The sequence below is a fragment of the Saimiri boliviensis genome, chromosome 18, assembly GCF_048565385.1.
Source record: "Saimiri boliviensis isolate mSaiBol1 chromosome 18, mSaiBol1.pri, whole genome shotgun sequence".
NCBI classification, from domain to species: Eukaryota; Metazoa; Chordata; class Mammalia; order Primates; family Cebidae; genus Saimiri; species Saimiri boliviensis.
The window spans coordinates 29145028-29163382 of NC_133466.1; the positions used below are offsets into that span (position 1 = coordinate 29145028).

The following is an 18355-nucleotide window of genomic DNA, read 5'->3' on the forward strand; positions in this document are numbered from 1 at the left end:
ACACTTTTTCCTGGCAAGACATGATATTAGTGGTCACTGAATATTAGCACTGAAAGCCCACATGTACAGCTCTTGTATTTATAGAAACACTCATTGCTATTTTTCTGTAACTACCACAAACTCTGGAATAGAAAAAAAAAAACAAAACTGTATTATTGCAGTATAGATTGCCTTCAGAAGGAAATTGAAAGGGTTTAATGTCATTACTGAAGCAATTAGACTTACCACTAATGAGACATTCTTATGAAATATTTACTCTACTTTCCCTAAAGAAATGATGAGAACTACTGGGGATTCCTAAACATGTCAAGAGTTATGTGGGAACTTCTAAATTATTTTGAAAATAGCTATCATCCAAAGAGATTGAATTTGTCTAGAGGCAGTTCCCATGGCAAAATTGATTTAGGAAAGTGAGAAATGTTTATTAGATGGTGTAAGCTAGTCAGAACTGACCTGAGGGGTTTTAAGTACAAGATTAAGTTGAGGGAAAAAGTAACTTTCCATTATTGGTTTAAAAAAAAAAAAATCCAAACCCAAAAGAAGAACAAAAAAAAAAACAAAAGTGGTGGTCCCAATCAAGGATGTTTTAAGTATTGCCAGAGAGACCCCTTCTGTACCTTGACTCCCTATTCTCAGAGAACACAAAAGAAACAGTATGCTATTAATAGTGAGGCCTCCTATATTTTATGCTGGTGCTCCTACATCTAATACATGTTTTCCAATAAAACTCTTTATAGTTTAGCATTGTTAGATATTATCATTTTTTGACCTAATGTTTATGTAAGTAAAAGTGATTACATTTCATACTCTACCTCTCTCAATTTTATTTTCATGGAGCAGCAATTTCACTTTAAAAAGTCTGGCTATTATAACCACTCTGTAGCTACAGATGATTTTTAAATGTCCTTTGAAAATATATTTTATTTGTAACATTTATAAAGTATAATGAGTATTTCAAAACTTAGAATGAAATACAGGAATCTCTTGTCCCAACACAGACACACAGACACACAGACGACACACACATCTCATCATTTTACATTGTCTTTTATCTCATTCTCCTGGAATCTGTTTCCATATTTCTGAATGTGCTTAATCTGCTATTTATCGTATCAATTTCATGCATTATTTGACTTTTTATTATGGAAGATGATGACTTGGCCCACTTATATCTCCTTCCCCACCTTCTCACCTTCACTTTTCCTTCTTTTTCTTTTTAGTGTATGAACTTTAGAAATATTGGTTATATTAATATTCAGAATTTGAGTTCTTATAGCCATGTAAATATTATTGACTGTGAGTTGAATGTTATAGTATTATGACCATATTTCTTTTCTGGTACTATTTTTGTTCTTCTTTGAATTTGAATAAAGCCATTTTCCCATTTACTTATGTTTGTCTATACCTGCTATGGATCCTTGAAATCTCTAACAGAAACTATAAAATCTTCTATAATCTATTTTTTGGACTTTAACTATGAAGACCCCTTCACTACAGCCTTCCCTGAGGCTTCAGACATTATGCCTAATCTGACTGGGCTAAATGTTGCTTAATTAGGTCTACCCCATAAACCTCATTCTGATTTTGTCTTCCTCTTCTCTAATGTTGGATCTGCTATTTTCTGCATCCTGCGTTTGTTTCTTTCTTGGTTAACAGCTCTTTTCCGAAGGATTCTCAACTTCTTTTCTGCTTGGCAGAAGCTTGGAGCACACTCCCAACCAAAATGCCCTTATTCTATACAGACCTTAGAGTTCTAGTTTAGAATTCTACTTTAGTTAGGGAATTCTACTTAAATAATATTTTTGATCAGAATATTAAAGTTGTGACTCTAATTAATCATTTAGCTTCTTATGATGCTCTTGAGAAGTCTACTGTGATTCTGATTCATTTATCTTTGTATGTGATCAGTTTTCTTTCTTTCTTTTTTTTTTTTTCCAAATGTTTGGTACTCTCTTTACCACCAGTTTTCTGAAATGTTTCAACACATTACCTTAGTTTGGCACTCTTTTCTTTTCCTGGCTATGTAGTTGATGAGCAATCTTAATCTGAAAACTCTCAACCAAAACAATTCAATGAAATTTTAATTAATTAATGAATTAATTTATTTTTCTTTTTCAAGCATGATTTTATTAATTAGATTTTAAACCTCTACAGGTTTTTCTTTTCTCTAATTCTTCCTTACTTATAACATCCTGTTCTTGTTTCATGGGTGTTTCATTCTCTTATAGCAGAGAATATTGCTTTTGTAATTTTTATTTTATTTTATGCATCAGCTTTTAAGTACCTGAGTACACATGCAGGATGTGCAGGTTTGTTACATAGGTAAACTTGTGCCATGGTGTTTTGCTGCATAGATCAACCCATCACCTAGGTATTAGGCCCAGCATCCATTAGCTGTTCTTCCTGATGCTCTCCCTCATCATGCCCCTCTGACAGGCTCCAGGGTGTGTTGTTGCCTCCATGTGTTCATGTGTTACCATTGTTCAGCTCCCACTTATAAGTAAGAACATGTGGTGTCTGGTTTTCTGTTTCTGCGGTAGTTTGCTAAGGATAATGGCTTCCACCTCCATCTTTGTCCCTGCAAAAGACATGACCTCATTCCTTTTTATGGCTGCATAGTATTCCATGGTGTATATGTACCACATTTTCTTTATTCAGTCTATGATGGTCATATGGGTTGACTCCATGTCTTTGCTATTGTGAATAGTGCTGCAATGAACATACATGTACATTTATAGTTATAATAGAATGATTTATATTCATTTGAGTATATGCCCAGTAATAGGATTGCTGGGTTGAATGGTGTTTCTGCTTCTAAATCTTTGAGGAATGATCATATTGTCTTCCACAATGGTTTAACTAATTTACATTCTCACCAAAAGTATAAAAGCATTCCTATTTCTCTGCAACCTCACCAGCACCTGTTGTTACTTGACTTTTTAATAATTGCCATTCTTACTGGCTTGAGATGACATCTCATTGTGGTTTTGATTTGCATTTCTCTAATAATCCACGATGTTGAAGTTTTTGTCATATGTTTCTTGGCCACATGAATGCCTTCTTTTGAAAAGTATCTGTTCATGTCTTTTGCCCGCTTTTTAGTGGGATTGTTTTTTTCTTGTAAATTTGTTTAAGTTCCTGGTACACTCTGGATATTACACTTTCATCAGATGCATAGATTGCAAATATTTTATCCCACTCTGTAGGTTGACTGTTAACTCTGATGATAGTTTCTTTTGCTTTTCACAGAATTTTAATAACACTTTTTTTTAAGTGACATCATTTTGTGATGCTTCTCTGCCTTTATTTCCTCTTACTCTTCCCCACCATCACCCTCTCCTGGCCTCCGGCCACATTGTTCTCTGTTTCTTCACTGGAAGCTTCTTTCAAATGGCACAGGATCTATTGTTGTTAATTTATATGTAGTTGTTATTTTTTAAAAAGATTACCAAAAACTCTGTGCTAACTGATGATTTTCACTATAGGATGTTCAGATTGAGAACTAACCATTTTTGTGAGGATTGGGATAGAGATTGGGGCTGGTGATGCTGGTTTTCAGTCATTGAATGAGAAATAATAGTTGATAGCCTAAGAGTAGTTGAGGTATTCAGAGATAATGCTATGAGAGAGAAGATCCTTAAGATCCACACCTTAAGAAATATCTGTATTTTATTAATGACATGTGGTATTAAGGACATTAGGTGTTATTAAAGGATTGCTGTTAGCAATATAATTCTTTCTTGAGTATATTTATTTAGCATATACCATGTCCTATGCCCTGTTTAAGTGCTTAAATCAGGTGTTCCCAAACTACGGCCCGCGGGCCGCATGCAGTCCCCTGAGGCCATTTATCCGGCCCCCTGCCGCACTTCAGGAAGGGGCACCTCTTTCATTGGTGGTCAGTGAGAGGAGCACAGTATGTGGCGACCCTCCAACGGTCTGAGGGACAGTGAACTGGCCTCCTGTGTAAAAAGTTTGGGGACGCCTGGCTTAAATACTAATGGTAGGTAGAATAGGCAGAGCCCCTGCTCTCACTTGGACTCCCATATCATGTTATCAGCAATAACATGAAACTTTCCTTCTAATATGTGGCGAGAGAGGCATTCTTTTTCTTCTGAAAACATTTATCTCTATTTGTCTGTGCTTCATAGGAGGATTTTTTCTCAGGCAAGGAAAGTTCTAGCCAAAAAGAAACTAATGCAGTCAGGATTCATTTAAATACATTCAGACAGCTCCATCATTCTCATTCAGTCTTTTTCTGGAAGGGCATGATAATTCAAACTCAATGACTATCAAACCCACCCTCAACTCATACATGCCCAGTTAAATAAAGGAGACCTACCAGGGCCAACTGACTTCCAATTTAATTGACACTCCAGAGTGGCAGGTCTTTCTGGGGCAGCTGAAGTCAAGATAAGTTTTACGAGCAGTGGTTAACTCTAATATCCTTTTATTACATGGTTTTGGTCTTACAGGACTTAAATAACTTTACCTATGTAATTATTGCCATAACACGAGTTTTATAATATTAAGCAAAGTTTATTTAAAAAAATTTACAGTCAGTTGAGAAATAGCTGTTATGACACAGCCACTGACAATTTTAAAGCCATTTTCAATGATTGAACACAGTTAAAAAGAGAAATTTGTTTGCTGGGCACTTAATTTTTTCACGTAGCTAAGAAACTTAAGAGATATGATACAACCACATTTCAAATTTATGATATTTTATGTTAAATTGTGTATTTGCTTTCTGAATATTTTTGGCATAACTACAATGAGACATGGTGTTTGATTTTATTATAACTGCATGTAAAGTTGGATTTTTCCAAAATGCCAATTTGGAACTAAATTGACAAGACTATTTGAGAGCGATACTCTACAGAGTACAACACACAGGCAAACCATACTACTGTCCCAAGAGAGATTAACCTTGTAAGCAAGTTATGCAGGTGATTCAAATCCTGTTAATCTCACATTAAAAAAAAAAATGTTAATTGCATTGGCAAAGACGTTGCCTTTGATCACTCTGCAGTTATATAATTAGAGATCAGCCCATTCAGAGAGTCTCTAATCTAATTGATAAACGATCCGCAAAGGACCCTTGAAATTTCTTCCCCGTTTTTCAATATGTGGTCAGACATAAGATAGTAACATGAAAAAATCAGTGACCTTGTTTTGACATGTTCTAAAATTAAGTTTGCTTGTTATTCAATAGTTTATGATTTTCGTACATGTTTATTTTAATCGTACAGAGCTTTAATTGTCCAAACTCTATGGAGCATTAATAGGTATAAAGTGCGATCACTTATCAATGTATTGGATGGTTCCATTGTCAGCTTGCTTTCTAATCCTTTGAGCTTTTAATTTGTTTGCAAATGATTTTGAGACAAAAGGGAAGACTCAGGACACTTCCTTGTAATTTTTAAAATTTGTATCTGAAAGGCGCTTGGCTTTTTGTTCGGCATATTGTAACAGTTGCCCCTTTAAACGCGAAGCATTTAAAAATACCTTTTTGGCCTGTACAACTTTTTTAGGCTTTATGTTTATGTTTCTGATTCTCAGATTTTCTGGAAATACAGTTTTGTTAAGAAGAGTGGAAAATAGGTTTTACAAAAAAAAACTTCTTCCATTTAAGTAAATGTTAGGCAAACTTACATTATGTTTTTAACATAATGTTCTCTATGGGTAGTTATGAAAATTGCAGAGCGGAAGGTGTGTTTAGTATAATTAACGGAAAGCAATTGGAATAATGAATAATACAGTTTAGAGATAATTGCTGGAAAGGGTGCTACAGAAATTCTCAGAATAATACTTTAAAATATGTGACCAAACTCCAGTATCTCAGGAATTTCCCATGTCACATTGTTGGACAGCATATCCTAATACCCAGGTGTAAAACCCATCTGGATGTGTCATGTGTATGCCGGTGACTTTCATCTTAGTTATTCTTGGCCTTTGTTTTGTTTTGTTTTTTCTATCCATTGAATTACATTTTTCACCGTAAGCCAATGTCAGACTTCCAAAAATTGTATACCACATATGCTCCTGTGGTTATCCAGTTGCTAAGCAACTGGACTCTGCTTGAGGGTAGAAGGGAAGTGAGAAGGTTCATTGTGAGGTTCTGCACCCCTGTTGAGTTCATTTGAATGGCAGCAGGGATCCTATATCTTGATTCTTCTGGAAATTATAAATCAAGTGCCTCCACGTGTCTTCATATAAAACAATGGGGCTTAGAACAAGTACGGTCATCAAAAAGCCCTTAAGGATTTTGACGGTCTCCCCTTGCAGAAGGGACAACTTAGTTTTAATACATCTCTGATGTAACATTTGCTTTTTGGATTAATTATATGTAGTGATTTTGTGATTGTTAGAAGTTAAGAAAAGCATACAAAAACTTTGCCTGAAATATAAGTATTTAATAAAACTAGTCTCACATATTGTTTTCAATTTATTTTATACCCAGCATAATGTCATGAGACCTTTTTATATTAGATAGTTAAGAGATACTATTTCATATTAGCTAGGTAGATAGTTTTAATATTCCAATGACTTAACAGTTTTTCAATATATGAGCCTGCTGCAATTTATCCTAAAATCTATTTTCCAATGTTGTCAGTTTTACTGCAATTATTCTATGTACTTCTTATTTTTGTTGCAATTATAAATTATCAAAGTCACTGTTTTCCGTTGTTATGTTTTGCAGTGTCTGCAAATAATGGTTGCTTTGATTCTTCTTCAGTGCTCACACTCTTTTTTCTTACTGATTTTTAATGTCGGCATGCCCATCTTGTTCCTGACTTCAATGGGAATGTCTTTTGTATTTTACTTTTAAGATAATTTTGGCATTTAATTTCTGAAAAAAAATCTTCAACATGTTTTAAAAGTTTTTTTTATTCCTTCTTTATTTAGATGTTTTTTAATCCAATAGCTATATCTAAAGATTAGATAATATTTTTTCTTTCCCCTCCTATTGTATAAGTAACCTCTTTTACTGAAAATTTATTTGACTTCAAGTAATAGAAATCTGCCTAACAATGGCTGAAACATAAGAGGTTAATTGTTCTAATCCTTACCATTTCTATGAGGAAAGGAGAGGTTAACTTTTCTAATCCTTACCATTTCTATGAGGAAAGGAGCTTACACACATAAACTCACACACCCATGCACACACTCACACACAATCCATGTTTTACCTGCCAGTCTGTTTCAATTTGCTAATTGAAAAGTTGAGACCGTCCCTAGAGTCTTGTTTTCACCCTCTGTATCTGACTGATCTTCCAGTTTTGACCTCTCTTGTCTGTCTCCTTTCCACATCCCATGGACCATTGCATCAGTTTAAGCTGAACTAATTTCCTACAACAACCCTTTGAGCTAATTCATGACTTTATGTTTCTCTTCTAATTTATCTTTCACAGACCTGCCAACAGGACCTTTTTCAAATATTTATTCAAAATGTTGCATACTTGCTTAAAGTCCTTCAATAGCTATCAGCCTCAGGGCACAGCTCACAGTCCTTGAGTGGTGAACAAGGCCTTCATAGTCTTTATCACTCACTCTCTGGCTAGCTTTGTCTCTCACCACTTTCCCTGATAAAACTAAGCTGCTCACTATTCACCAGCTTGACCACTTAGTCAAAGCCTCTAGGAGTCATTGTATTAATATGTGCTGAATGAGTGAGTGGATGAAAGAAAGCCTTCTCTAGCTTGTTCATCCCAGTGTCAGGATGTAGTATGATACTCCCACTAAAATCAAAGGGAACAGAAAGGGTCTCCACCTGATGAATCATTTTTCAATCTTGCGTCATATTGGTCATGTCTCAAGCCTCCTTAACATCGGGTTAATGAAGGTTTTGGATGAACTGAATGAAGAGCTGCAGCCGATAGCACAGAAAAAGTCAATCTCGCTTCCCATGCTTATGATTCATTTTGACTGTTAACTTTTGGGACCCTGATAAGGATATACAAATCCTATTGTCTATTTAACTACCAGAAATGATAAGTCAATACCAACTAGGCCAGCCCCAAAATAACTGTTTTGGGCATATAGTGTCCAGAGTTGAAAAAAAATAACACTAAATCATTTTATCTGACATGCAGATTTGTTCTGTTGTCTACGGGGCACAGTGGGCTGCTGATTTATTAAGGTTATCTAAGATCTTTAGAGGCAACCATTTTTTTTAATTTTTATGGGTTGTTTGTCAATTCTACATTTACAAAAGCTTTCATGATAAAACTTTACCTGTCTTGTTTTATGGCTTGGTACTTTTGAGTTCCAGAGTACAGATACCCAAGCATATGCAGGTCTGTGTATTAAGAAAATTTTGATCCTTACTGCCAAATTCCCTGGAAAGATACAATTGTCTTTCTTCTAAATGCCAATGATAGTTGATTTTATTGTAATAAAATATTTATCTTGCGACTTACACATTTGTTTCGTAAATATGGATCTTGATTTAGTCGGTAAGATCAAATACTCTTATTCTATACTCAACATATATTATTTGAAGCAATTTATTTTCTTGGAATATTTCCTGCTAAATACATTTTAGTTTTTGTGCCACTGTATACATAATTTTAAATTAGAAGCTTTGAAACTAAAGTCCTAGGTGGCTAAATACGTCCAGATGGCCAGATAAATTGTGTCAGCTTCCTACGGGTCTCGTCTTTCTTTTCCTTGGCTTAGTTCTCTTTCTACATCAGTAAGTAGCAATACTGAATTTGTTTGTGACTTGCAGACATAGGCTAATCAAATTTAAATGATAATTTTTTCAGTGTCAGTCTATTATCAAAAAGGGAAGAAATTGGACAAGGAATGCCAATGTTTGGCAATAAGTAAAACTACTTTTTGTTTTGTATCCTCAGAGGCTAAGATTCTTACGTACAGGAAAAGATTCTTATGGATAAGGATTTATTTTTCTCTAGCTTTATGTAAAAGAGTGCTAGAGCCGGGCACGGTGGCTCAAGCCTGTAATCCCAGGACTTTGGGAGGCCGAGGCGGGTGGATCATGAGGTCAAGAGATCGAGACCAATCCTGGTCAACATGGTGAAACTCTGTCTCTACTAAAAAAAAAAAAAAAAAAAATTAGCTGGGCATGGTGGCACGTGCCTGTAATCCCAGCTACTCAGGAGGCTGAGGCAGGAGAATTGCCTGAACCCAGGAGGTGGAGGTTGTGGTGAGCCGAGATCGCGCCATTGCACTCCAGCCTGGGTAACAAGAGTGAAACTCCATCTCAAAAAAAAAAAAAAAAAAAAAAAAAAAGAGTGCTAGAATACAATTGAATAGTGCCAAGGATGAAAACAGTAAAACAGAATACTGATGAAATAAAAAAACATAAAATTAAGTAACATAAAAATGGGCAAATATCTCAAAAACTTAGAAGACCATTGGAGAAAACCTCAAAAAATTGATCAATAAATCTTTTGCACTAATTGATAATGATAGTCTTTGCATTTAAGAATAAAAAATCAGGTAGACAGCTTTTCATACATGAAGTTAAAATAATCATGAAAATATTGAGTCTTTAAAAAATCATAGCCTAAATGGAAACATTTAGGTAATATGTATGTGTGAAAGTATATATATTTTTTGTTTGTTTTCTCTAGCATTCTTGAAGAATATTAATATGTTTTTTTAAATTTATCCCTTTCAACTTTTAGTTCTCCCACTTTGAGCCCTGATAATAGATTATTGTAATCATTTTTAATCTCTCTTTTTCATATAGAATTCAGTGTTCTGATTTTTTTTTTTTTTATGATAGGATCCACCTGATTTAGCTCAGGTATTCACTGAAAAATCAATTTAATATTCTTTCCAAAGGTTGAATGGTCTTATATGCAAACTGTAGCTATTCCTTGTTTCCAAAATATTTTATTTTATTGAATTATGTTGGATTCACAAGGCCTTATTAGGACATAGCTGTGGTACTGTTAGGTATCCGTAGACCAAAAGTAAATTAGGTTTCCTTTGCTTTTTTCATAATGTACTTAAAATATGCATCATATTTTATCAAATTTTACCATTGTTTTATTTTATTTTATTTTTTCAAGAACGACCCACATTTCTCAGGAGGCCAATTAACCAGGTGGTGCTGGAGGAAGAAACTGTAGAATTTCGTTGTCAAGTCCAAGGAGATCCTCAACCAACTGTGAGGTGGAAAAAGGATGATGCAGAATTGCCAAGAGGAAGGTAAGAGAACATCACGTGGAGGGAAGATTGTTAGACAACCGATGAATAATCAGGAAAGAAAAGGGCGGCTGCCGTGCCGCCGCCAAATGCGCCTACATCTGGGGGAATTTTTACGCATGTAATTTTTACATATGCAAGCCACATATTTCCTGTTTGTATATAAAAGTCCACCAGGCTTTCAGTGTCTCTCTTTCAATGAATATCGAAGTTAATGCTTGATTCTTCATTCCACCTCTTACCTCCAGATGCCAAGGATTCCTGGGTGCCTTCTTTCTCCTGGACCCTTTGAGGCATACTGTTCTATTTCTTCCATCAATGACTGCCCTGTTCTCATGCTTCACCCTCTTGGGATACCATTTGTCACCTCCATGGCCCAAAGCATAACTAACAAAAGACTATTGCATGTGACCGACTGTAAGTCGTAGAATAAAGGAAAGGTCAGCACAACACTGAAATAGTAGCAAGTAGTTGGTATCTTTTTTCACATATTTCTTTTTGTTTTTCTTTTTGTTTGTTTGTTTTTTGAGATGGAATGCAGTGGCACGATCTTGGCTCACTGCAACCTCCGCCTCCTGGGCTCAGCCTCCCGGGTACCTGGGACTACGGGTATGTGCCACCATGTCCAGCTAATTTTTATACTGTAGCAGAGATGGGGTTTCACCATGTTGGCCAGGATGGTCTCGATCTCCTGATCTCGTGATCCACTCATCTTGGCCTCCCAAAGTGCTGGAATTACAGGCATGAGCCACTGCGCCTGGCCCACATAGGGAATTTCTAACACAGGGACCTCCACTCACTTTCTTCCTTGTCATCTCTTCGTGATTCCCGTCTCTTCCATCTCTTTCTTATTGTTCTGATCACAAAACCCTCAAATCCAATCTCTCAAACTCACACCTGTATTAAAAAATGCCTTTCATTATAAATAAAAATAATTTTAACTTTTTGCTATATAAATTTCCCTAAGATCTTGCCATTTAGAATCAAATAAGTCATGTGAGTGTTTTTTTGTTTGTTTTAATACAAGTAATTTTATCTTTAAGACTTGTGATGCCTTCCTCCTGCTTCTACCTGCTGACATTAAAACCATTATGCATGCTACAATTATTGTTTGCATAAAATTGTACAGGCTGGGTTTTTCTAGTTGTGTGTCTTCTTTTTTTTTTTTTTTTTTTTTTTTTTTTTTTTTTTTTTTAATTATGGCCTGGCATGGTGGCTCATACCTGTATTCCCAGCTCACACCAGTTATCCCAGCACCAAGACAGGTGGATCTCCTGAGTTCAGGAGTTCAAGACCAGCCTGACCAACATGGCAAAACCCTGTCTCTACTAAAAATACAAAAAATTATCCAGGTGTGATGGTGCACGCCTGTAACCCCAGATACTCGGGAGGCTGAGTAGGGAGAATCTCTTGAACCCAGGAGGCAAAGGTTGCAGTGAGCCAAGAACTTGCCACTGCACTCCAGTCGGGTTGACAGGGTGAGACTTTGTTTCAAAAAGAAAAACAAAAAAACAAAACAAAACAAAACTTTGTTTCATTCCACTGACTGGTACTAAACATGCTTCCACAGAAGCTACATACCTTTTATATGCTTTCACTGCTATCAGTACTTTCCTAAATGTAAACATTGAATTTAAAATATCAATTTTATAAATCCCAAGATATGATAGGATACTTTACTTCAAAACACATGTCACTCATGGATTGAATGCACTGGATTAAAATGTACCAAACATATAATAGTTCCTGAGAAGTTCTTTGCAATCTACGGGAATAAAACAAGTGAAAACACTAATTCAGTTAGTTTTTCAGCCTATGTAATAGGGAAAGTCATCACTGCCTTTCTTTTATCATTTTAATGCCAGACATCTGTCTTTAAAGGAATGGTATTAGAAGAGGTTTGTAAATGTGAGGCTTTTCATGCCAGCTCATTGGAGAAGCGGGTTAGAAAACAGGGAGAGTTGACACTATTTAATTACTCTGTCCATCCTTTAGATAGAATCAATACATTTCTCCAAATTTGAGAGCACATAATCAATAATTTTACAATGTTGGTGTAAAGGGAAGAGATTAATTCGAAAGTAAAATTTATCCTAATGTAAACAAAGGTTTATTTTCAATAACTGGGAGTCTATGGCCTTGTCCATTGAAACTTTAAAAACGTTTAGATTTGGAATAATTTTGGTTTATAGGAAAGTTACAAAGTTAGCACAGAGAGTTCCCATATGCCCTGCACCCAGTTTTCCTTGTTAATATCTTACGTGACTATAAAGCACTTGTCACATCTAATGAGCAAACCTTGATACATAATAATTAAGTAAAGTGTATACATGATGTGGCTCTCCCAGCTTTTCCCCACTGTCCTCTTTCTACTCCAGTCCAGTTCAGGTCATTAATTAGTTGAGTATCATAGACTTCTGCATTTTGTTCTCATGTCTCTCCAGTCTCCTCTGGCTGTTATAAGTTCTTAGTGTTTTCCAGTTCTCGTGACCTTAACAACCCTAAAGGGAAGTACTGGCTTGGTATGCTATTGAATGTCCCTGAAACTTGGATTAGTCTGGTGTTTTCTCTTGATTAGACTGGGTTTATAGGTTTTAAAAAGAATACCCTAGAGATGACATGCTCTTCTTATCACATTGTATCAGGGGATACATTATATCCACGTAACGGCACTGGTGACCGTGTTAATTTTCTTTTCTTTCTTTTTTTTTTTTTTTTTTTTTTGAGACGGAGTTTCGCTCTTGTTACCCAGGCTGGAGTGCAATGGCGCGATCTCGGCTCACCGCAACCTCCGCCTCCCGGGTTCAGGCAATTCTCCTGCCTCAGCCTCCTGAGTAGCTGGGATTACAGGCAGGTGCCACTATGCCCAGCTAATTTTTTGTATTTTTAGTAGAGACGGGGTTTCACCTTGTTGACCAGGATGGTCTTGATCTCTTGACCTCGTGATCCACCCGCCTCGGCCTCCCAAAGTGCTGGGATTACAGGCATGAGCCACCACGCCCGGCTGACCCTATTAATTTTCAAACACTGAACAAGAGCAAGTTGAAAAATGGTTTAAAAATAGATAATTATTTTAAGTGTGCATTGCATGTTGACATGTCTATGTTTCTAAATTAAGGTAAAATAAAACTTAATTGTGCCTAGTTTGATTATTTCCGGCATAATGTAGGTGTTAGGTCATACACCTGACAACTTTAGTGGTTATGCTCTTCTCCAAATCTTGCCAAATTCATTTGCTTTCATGTACAAATGATACATATAAATCAGCCAACAGCCTTAAAGCTACATTTTCAGAAGGCATGATATCAAGGCCACTAAGCAACGAGGTTGAAAACCTGAGAAATCTCACCTTCAATAACTTTCTTTAAAACATTTTCATGTTTTGGCCTCTTCATTCTATTTATCGGCATGATATTATTGTAGTACTCTGTGTAACCAGTGAAATATTTTTAAAATATTAGGCAAATGGAAGTGCTGTGTAAGCTTTAAATTGTTCTGTTAGAAAGGCTTAAAGCAAGGATAAGTGGAAAAGAGAAACGGAGGTCAGTATTTTCATCATGATGATGCATGTACTTTTTCTTGAATTCCCAGTCTGTAAGTGATGTTCAGAGGAGTTTATTCATTCCTCGATTTGTATGTATTAGCATAGCCTCACTTACGTGTAATGAGAGGGAAACAGATCTCTTTGCTTGGTGAGGAATAGCAGTAATAACTTTTGACCAACCATAGACTAAATCGACAACATTGATTCTATTACATTATTTAGGTCTCAGACTAGGGAGATGACCAATGTTCTTGTATAAGCAGTTGGTGTGGTGGATGGCATTTCCTTGGCTTACCAGTTAATAAAATTTGAATAAGGTTTGTGTAGTGGTTCATGCTTAACACATTTATATGAAAGCTTTGTAGGCACCTGCATAGCCTGTAATTAATATGTAAGTAATATGTGACTATTTTTCTTTTGGAGACCAGAAAAGCTTTTCAATTCAAGTTTAAATTTATGAAATGCTGTGAGAGATATTAAAACCTTTAACACAGAAGATATCTGTGCCAACCTTTCAGTAACCAGAGATGAATTAAGGGAGTAATTCTTTCCCTTGCCTTGAAAATATTTTTTAAGTAGTACCGATATGCCTCTTTCTTTTATTTAGTCTTAAACTCCTGACCTTTCTCAGTAACTAGCTTTAATGAAATTACAACGGACTCTTGGTGAGTTGTATTAAAACATTTTCTGAAAAGATAAATGTTTAATGAGGTAGGAAGCATAGCAAGTCTAACAATAACCCTTGTGCTCAACTAGGGAAAGTTATTTATGTGGACATTTTCCACGTGACCAAGGGACAAAATTGGAAGGAGTCTTTACTATACACATTACTGCCAAGCTCTTATTCCTTGTAAAGACTTCTGAAGATATTACCGTTTCACAACTGAATATTTCAGGAAGCATATTGATTCTGTGCCAAGTATCAATGCTGTTTTCTAGAACATTTCAATACATATGTGTTAGGGACAAAAATTTTATACACTAATGTGAAAATAAAGTGAGTAGGGGGCACAAGAAAGTAAAAGGTGTTTTATAGTTTATAATGATTATGATTTTTAAAGAACTTTTTTTTTTGGCAGAATTTCGCTCTGTCACCAAGCTGGAGTGCAATGGCACAATCTTGGCTCACTGCAACCTCCTCCTCGCGGGTTCAGGTGATTCTCCTGCCTCAACCTTCCAAGTAGCTGGGATTACAGGTGCCCAGCACCACACCTAGCTAATTTTTTGTATTTTAGTATAGATGGGGTTTCACCATGTTGCCCAGGCTGGCCTCAAACTCCTGAGCTCAGGCAATCCACCCACCCTGGCCTCCCAAAATGCAGGATTACAGGTGAGAACCACCACGCCCAGCCTAAAGCACCTTTTTAAAGCATAATTTAAATAGTAGAAGATGCACTTTTGGATTTACGTACATTTAGTAAGTGCCTACTACATTTATAATATTCATTGCAAGTTTGAAAAAAAAAAGTCGTTTTAAACAAGGTGAATGAACTGTTATCAGTTCTTTAGTTTTTGTTTTATATTAGTGAGATTGGGCAATGTGGAAAGGTATTTACATTCCGAATACAGTAAAGAAAGTAATCTGGAGTAGTTCTAGTTATTTTCTTGGGTACTGTCTATCAGGCAAATATGCAGCATTTTGCTTATTAGTCCTCTGTTGATTAAGTGCCTTCAATACATCTTTTCACAAAGTGTTTTATGTGATAGAAGTTGCCAGTATTTATAATTAATGAGGTGAGATTCTATCTTATGCCATGCTATATCATAACATATGCTTATTGTATATTTTTGTTACATAAATATATTTATGTGCTGAAACTCTGTAAAAACTTATGGCCAGGTGCAGTGGTTCACACTTATAAAGCCAGCACTTTGGGAAGCCAAGACAGGCAGATTATGAGATCAGGAGTTCAAGACCAGCCTGGCCAAAACGGTGAAACCCCGTCTCTACTAAAAATACAAAAATTAGTTTGGTGTGGTGGTGGATGCCTGTAATCCCAGCTACTTGGGAGTCTGAGGCAGGAGAATCACTTAAGTCTGGGAGGTGAAGGTTGCAGTGAGTCGAGATCATACTACTGCACTCCAGTCTAGACACCAGAGCTAGACTCCAACTCAAGAAAGAAAAAAAAAAAAAAAACCTTATAACATGAAGAAACATTACCATAACACAAGTAACATGACATAAACAATATAAAATAATATAAATAATAAATTAGTAACCAAAGATATAAAAATAAATTGAAATATGACAACACTACATTATTCTGTTCAATTTAATATTAATAAGAAATTTTTTAAAAAATCCCTTCCAGAACTTGGATATGAGTTAGTGTGATTAATCTAATTGCGAATTCCTATCTTTGCATGTCAGCAGAGTTTGTATTTCATTTAATTATCAGCAGTCTTTAAAGAACTGCAAACAGGAGATTTAATATCTCTCATCAGTTATAATTTCAGCCTATTACCATTAGCTCCATGATCTTTTCTATTTCATTTTTTTTCTTAACTAATTCTAAACTGACACTAACTTTCTCAATAAGAACTTCTCTCTTCCACAGTACAGAAAGGAATGTTCATAATAGCTTGTCAGAGGAAAAAGGACATAAAATATGCCATTTACATTCCTATGTATGCCTGCAAATTCTAAATGCGCTTGATGACTTGCACATAGTGAATATAATTAATGAATTTTTCATAAAATAGAAAAGGGAGTAGGAAATAAAAGTTTCAAGATATAGAGAACAAAATTCCATCAATTTTTCTTAGCCCACTGACAGAATTTCCTTTTCTTAAGTACAAGTCTATTTTAAGAGAGAGAATTTTGAGAGTTTTTAGTTCCATGAAATGTGAGATTTGCATAAACACATGATTATTTAAGAAAATGAATGGAACCATTTACAATTCTTTTTTTTTTTTTTTTTTTTTTTGGATGTCATTTCTATAAAGTGGCTCTTTTCTCTTAGCTCTGGAAATGTTTTTAGATTAATTGTTTGGAAGCTCTATTGTTCAGAGCATGTGCTTCTGGACACAGAGATGCTGAACAGGTGCTCAGCTACCCTGTGGAGCTTTCTTCACATATAGTGTATGCATCAAGGACATGTGGTAATTTGGGCTCCTGATAAATAACCACACTGATTAGGTTGGTTAGTAAAGACTGGGCAAGTGAAATAGTCTTAGCAAAAAAAAAAAAAAAAAAAAGGAAATACTAAGAACAAGAGAGAAGTAATATATACAAAATACTGTAAATGACATCTAAAAAAAGGACTGCTTCCTAAAGGTCAGAAATTTAAAGAAAAGTGTAAATTAAAAATTTTTCTTTTTTTGTGCTATACAGATGTCTTAGCCATGTCTGTCTGAAAACAATTAGAAACTACATGGGAAATTACTGTGGGATCTTTTAATACAAATTACAATAGCATAAAAAATATTTAGGCCATTGCCAAGGGGTTTTGGACTTGAGGCCTTATTCTTCTACTAATTAAACTAAATGTTTGAACATTTAGTTTATTTATACTCCAATTTATTTATACTAAATGTTTGAACATTTAGTTTATTTATACTCCCATTATCTAGAAATGATATTTGACACATTTCTTCACTGTAAACTAGGAATGTGATCTTGAAGAAGCTATTTAAACTTTGTACTTTACATCCTGAAAATATAGACCAGTAATGTGGGGGACTGACTTTGACTCATTTTGTAGGGTGAAGAATTATGTCATACATTCTAACTCAAAGAGCTATTAAAATGATATAACCATTTCAAAGCACTGTAAATATTGTACAGTGGATTCACATACATGGTGCCTCAGTTTTACAAATCCACCTGATTGTGGCATTTATTAATTTTACAGTTAAGTACATGGAAAAAATAATGCTGAAAAATATGAAATACATAATTTGTATATAATGGCATATTCTCCAGTCTTTGACCATACGATTTCCATAGAAACACACAAGATATTATTTTTAAATAGATATCACTTATGCTTTTAAATTATATACATTCATTTATAAATGCTTCTAGTGACCCTGCCTAATCTAAAAATTGCCATGCATTTTCTATCTTTTGTAAGCTATGCCTTCTCTCAGAACCGTGTGCTAGCCCCAGTGCAATAAGATACCTGAGTTGAGACCTTCACATTTCACATATACTGTTTTGTTTGTCTGTGGGTAAATAAGAATAAAACCATTATTATAAAAAGATTGCATAACATTAAAAGCAAGTATTTAGGGAGGACTTACCATGTGCCTTGCAATGTAATAAATACTTTATATATATATATATATATATATGAATTCCATTATTTTAAAGAATAATGTTACAGCATAATATTACTCCTATTTGAGGGTTATGGAAACAGAAGCTTAAACAATTTAGGTTTTTAAGGCCACACATTAATAAGCATTAGGGTCAGAACTGGATTTAGAATCTGTCTAGGAGGAAATCTCTATTTTAAATGAGGAGGGCATGATAATTATATGATTATTAATTATTTAAGGATTTGAGTCACCTGTGAATTTTATTTTAGATATAAACTTAGATAATTGGTTAGAAATACTACATTATGAATAACTAAATAAACATATTATACAACAATAGTATTAAGGTAATTTTTAAAGCAACTT

The 18355-nt window shown here is 35.0% G+C and overlaps 1 protein-coding gene across 17 annotated transcripts in view; it reads left to right on the forward strand.

The window, feature by feature from the left end:
* Positions 1–18355, forward strand: part of ROBO2 (roundabout guidance receptor 2) — a 1294416-nt gene that overhangs the window by 1132800 nt on the left and 143261 nt on the right. For all 17 annotated transcript variants that reach the window (XM_074389490.1, XM_074389491.1, XM_074389492.1 and 14 more), the window contains exon 5: positions 10047–10185. In XM_074389490.1, coding sequence (XP_074245591.1) covers positions 10047–10185 — 139 coding nt within the window. The remainder of the gene's footprint in view (positions 1–10046; positions 10186–18355) is intronic.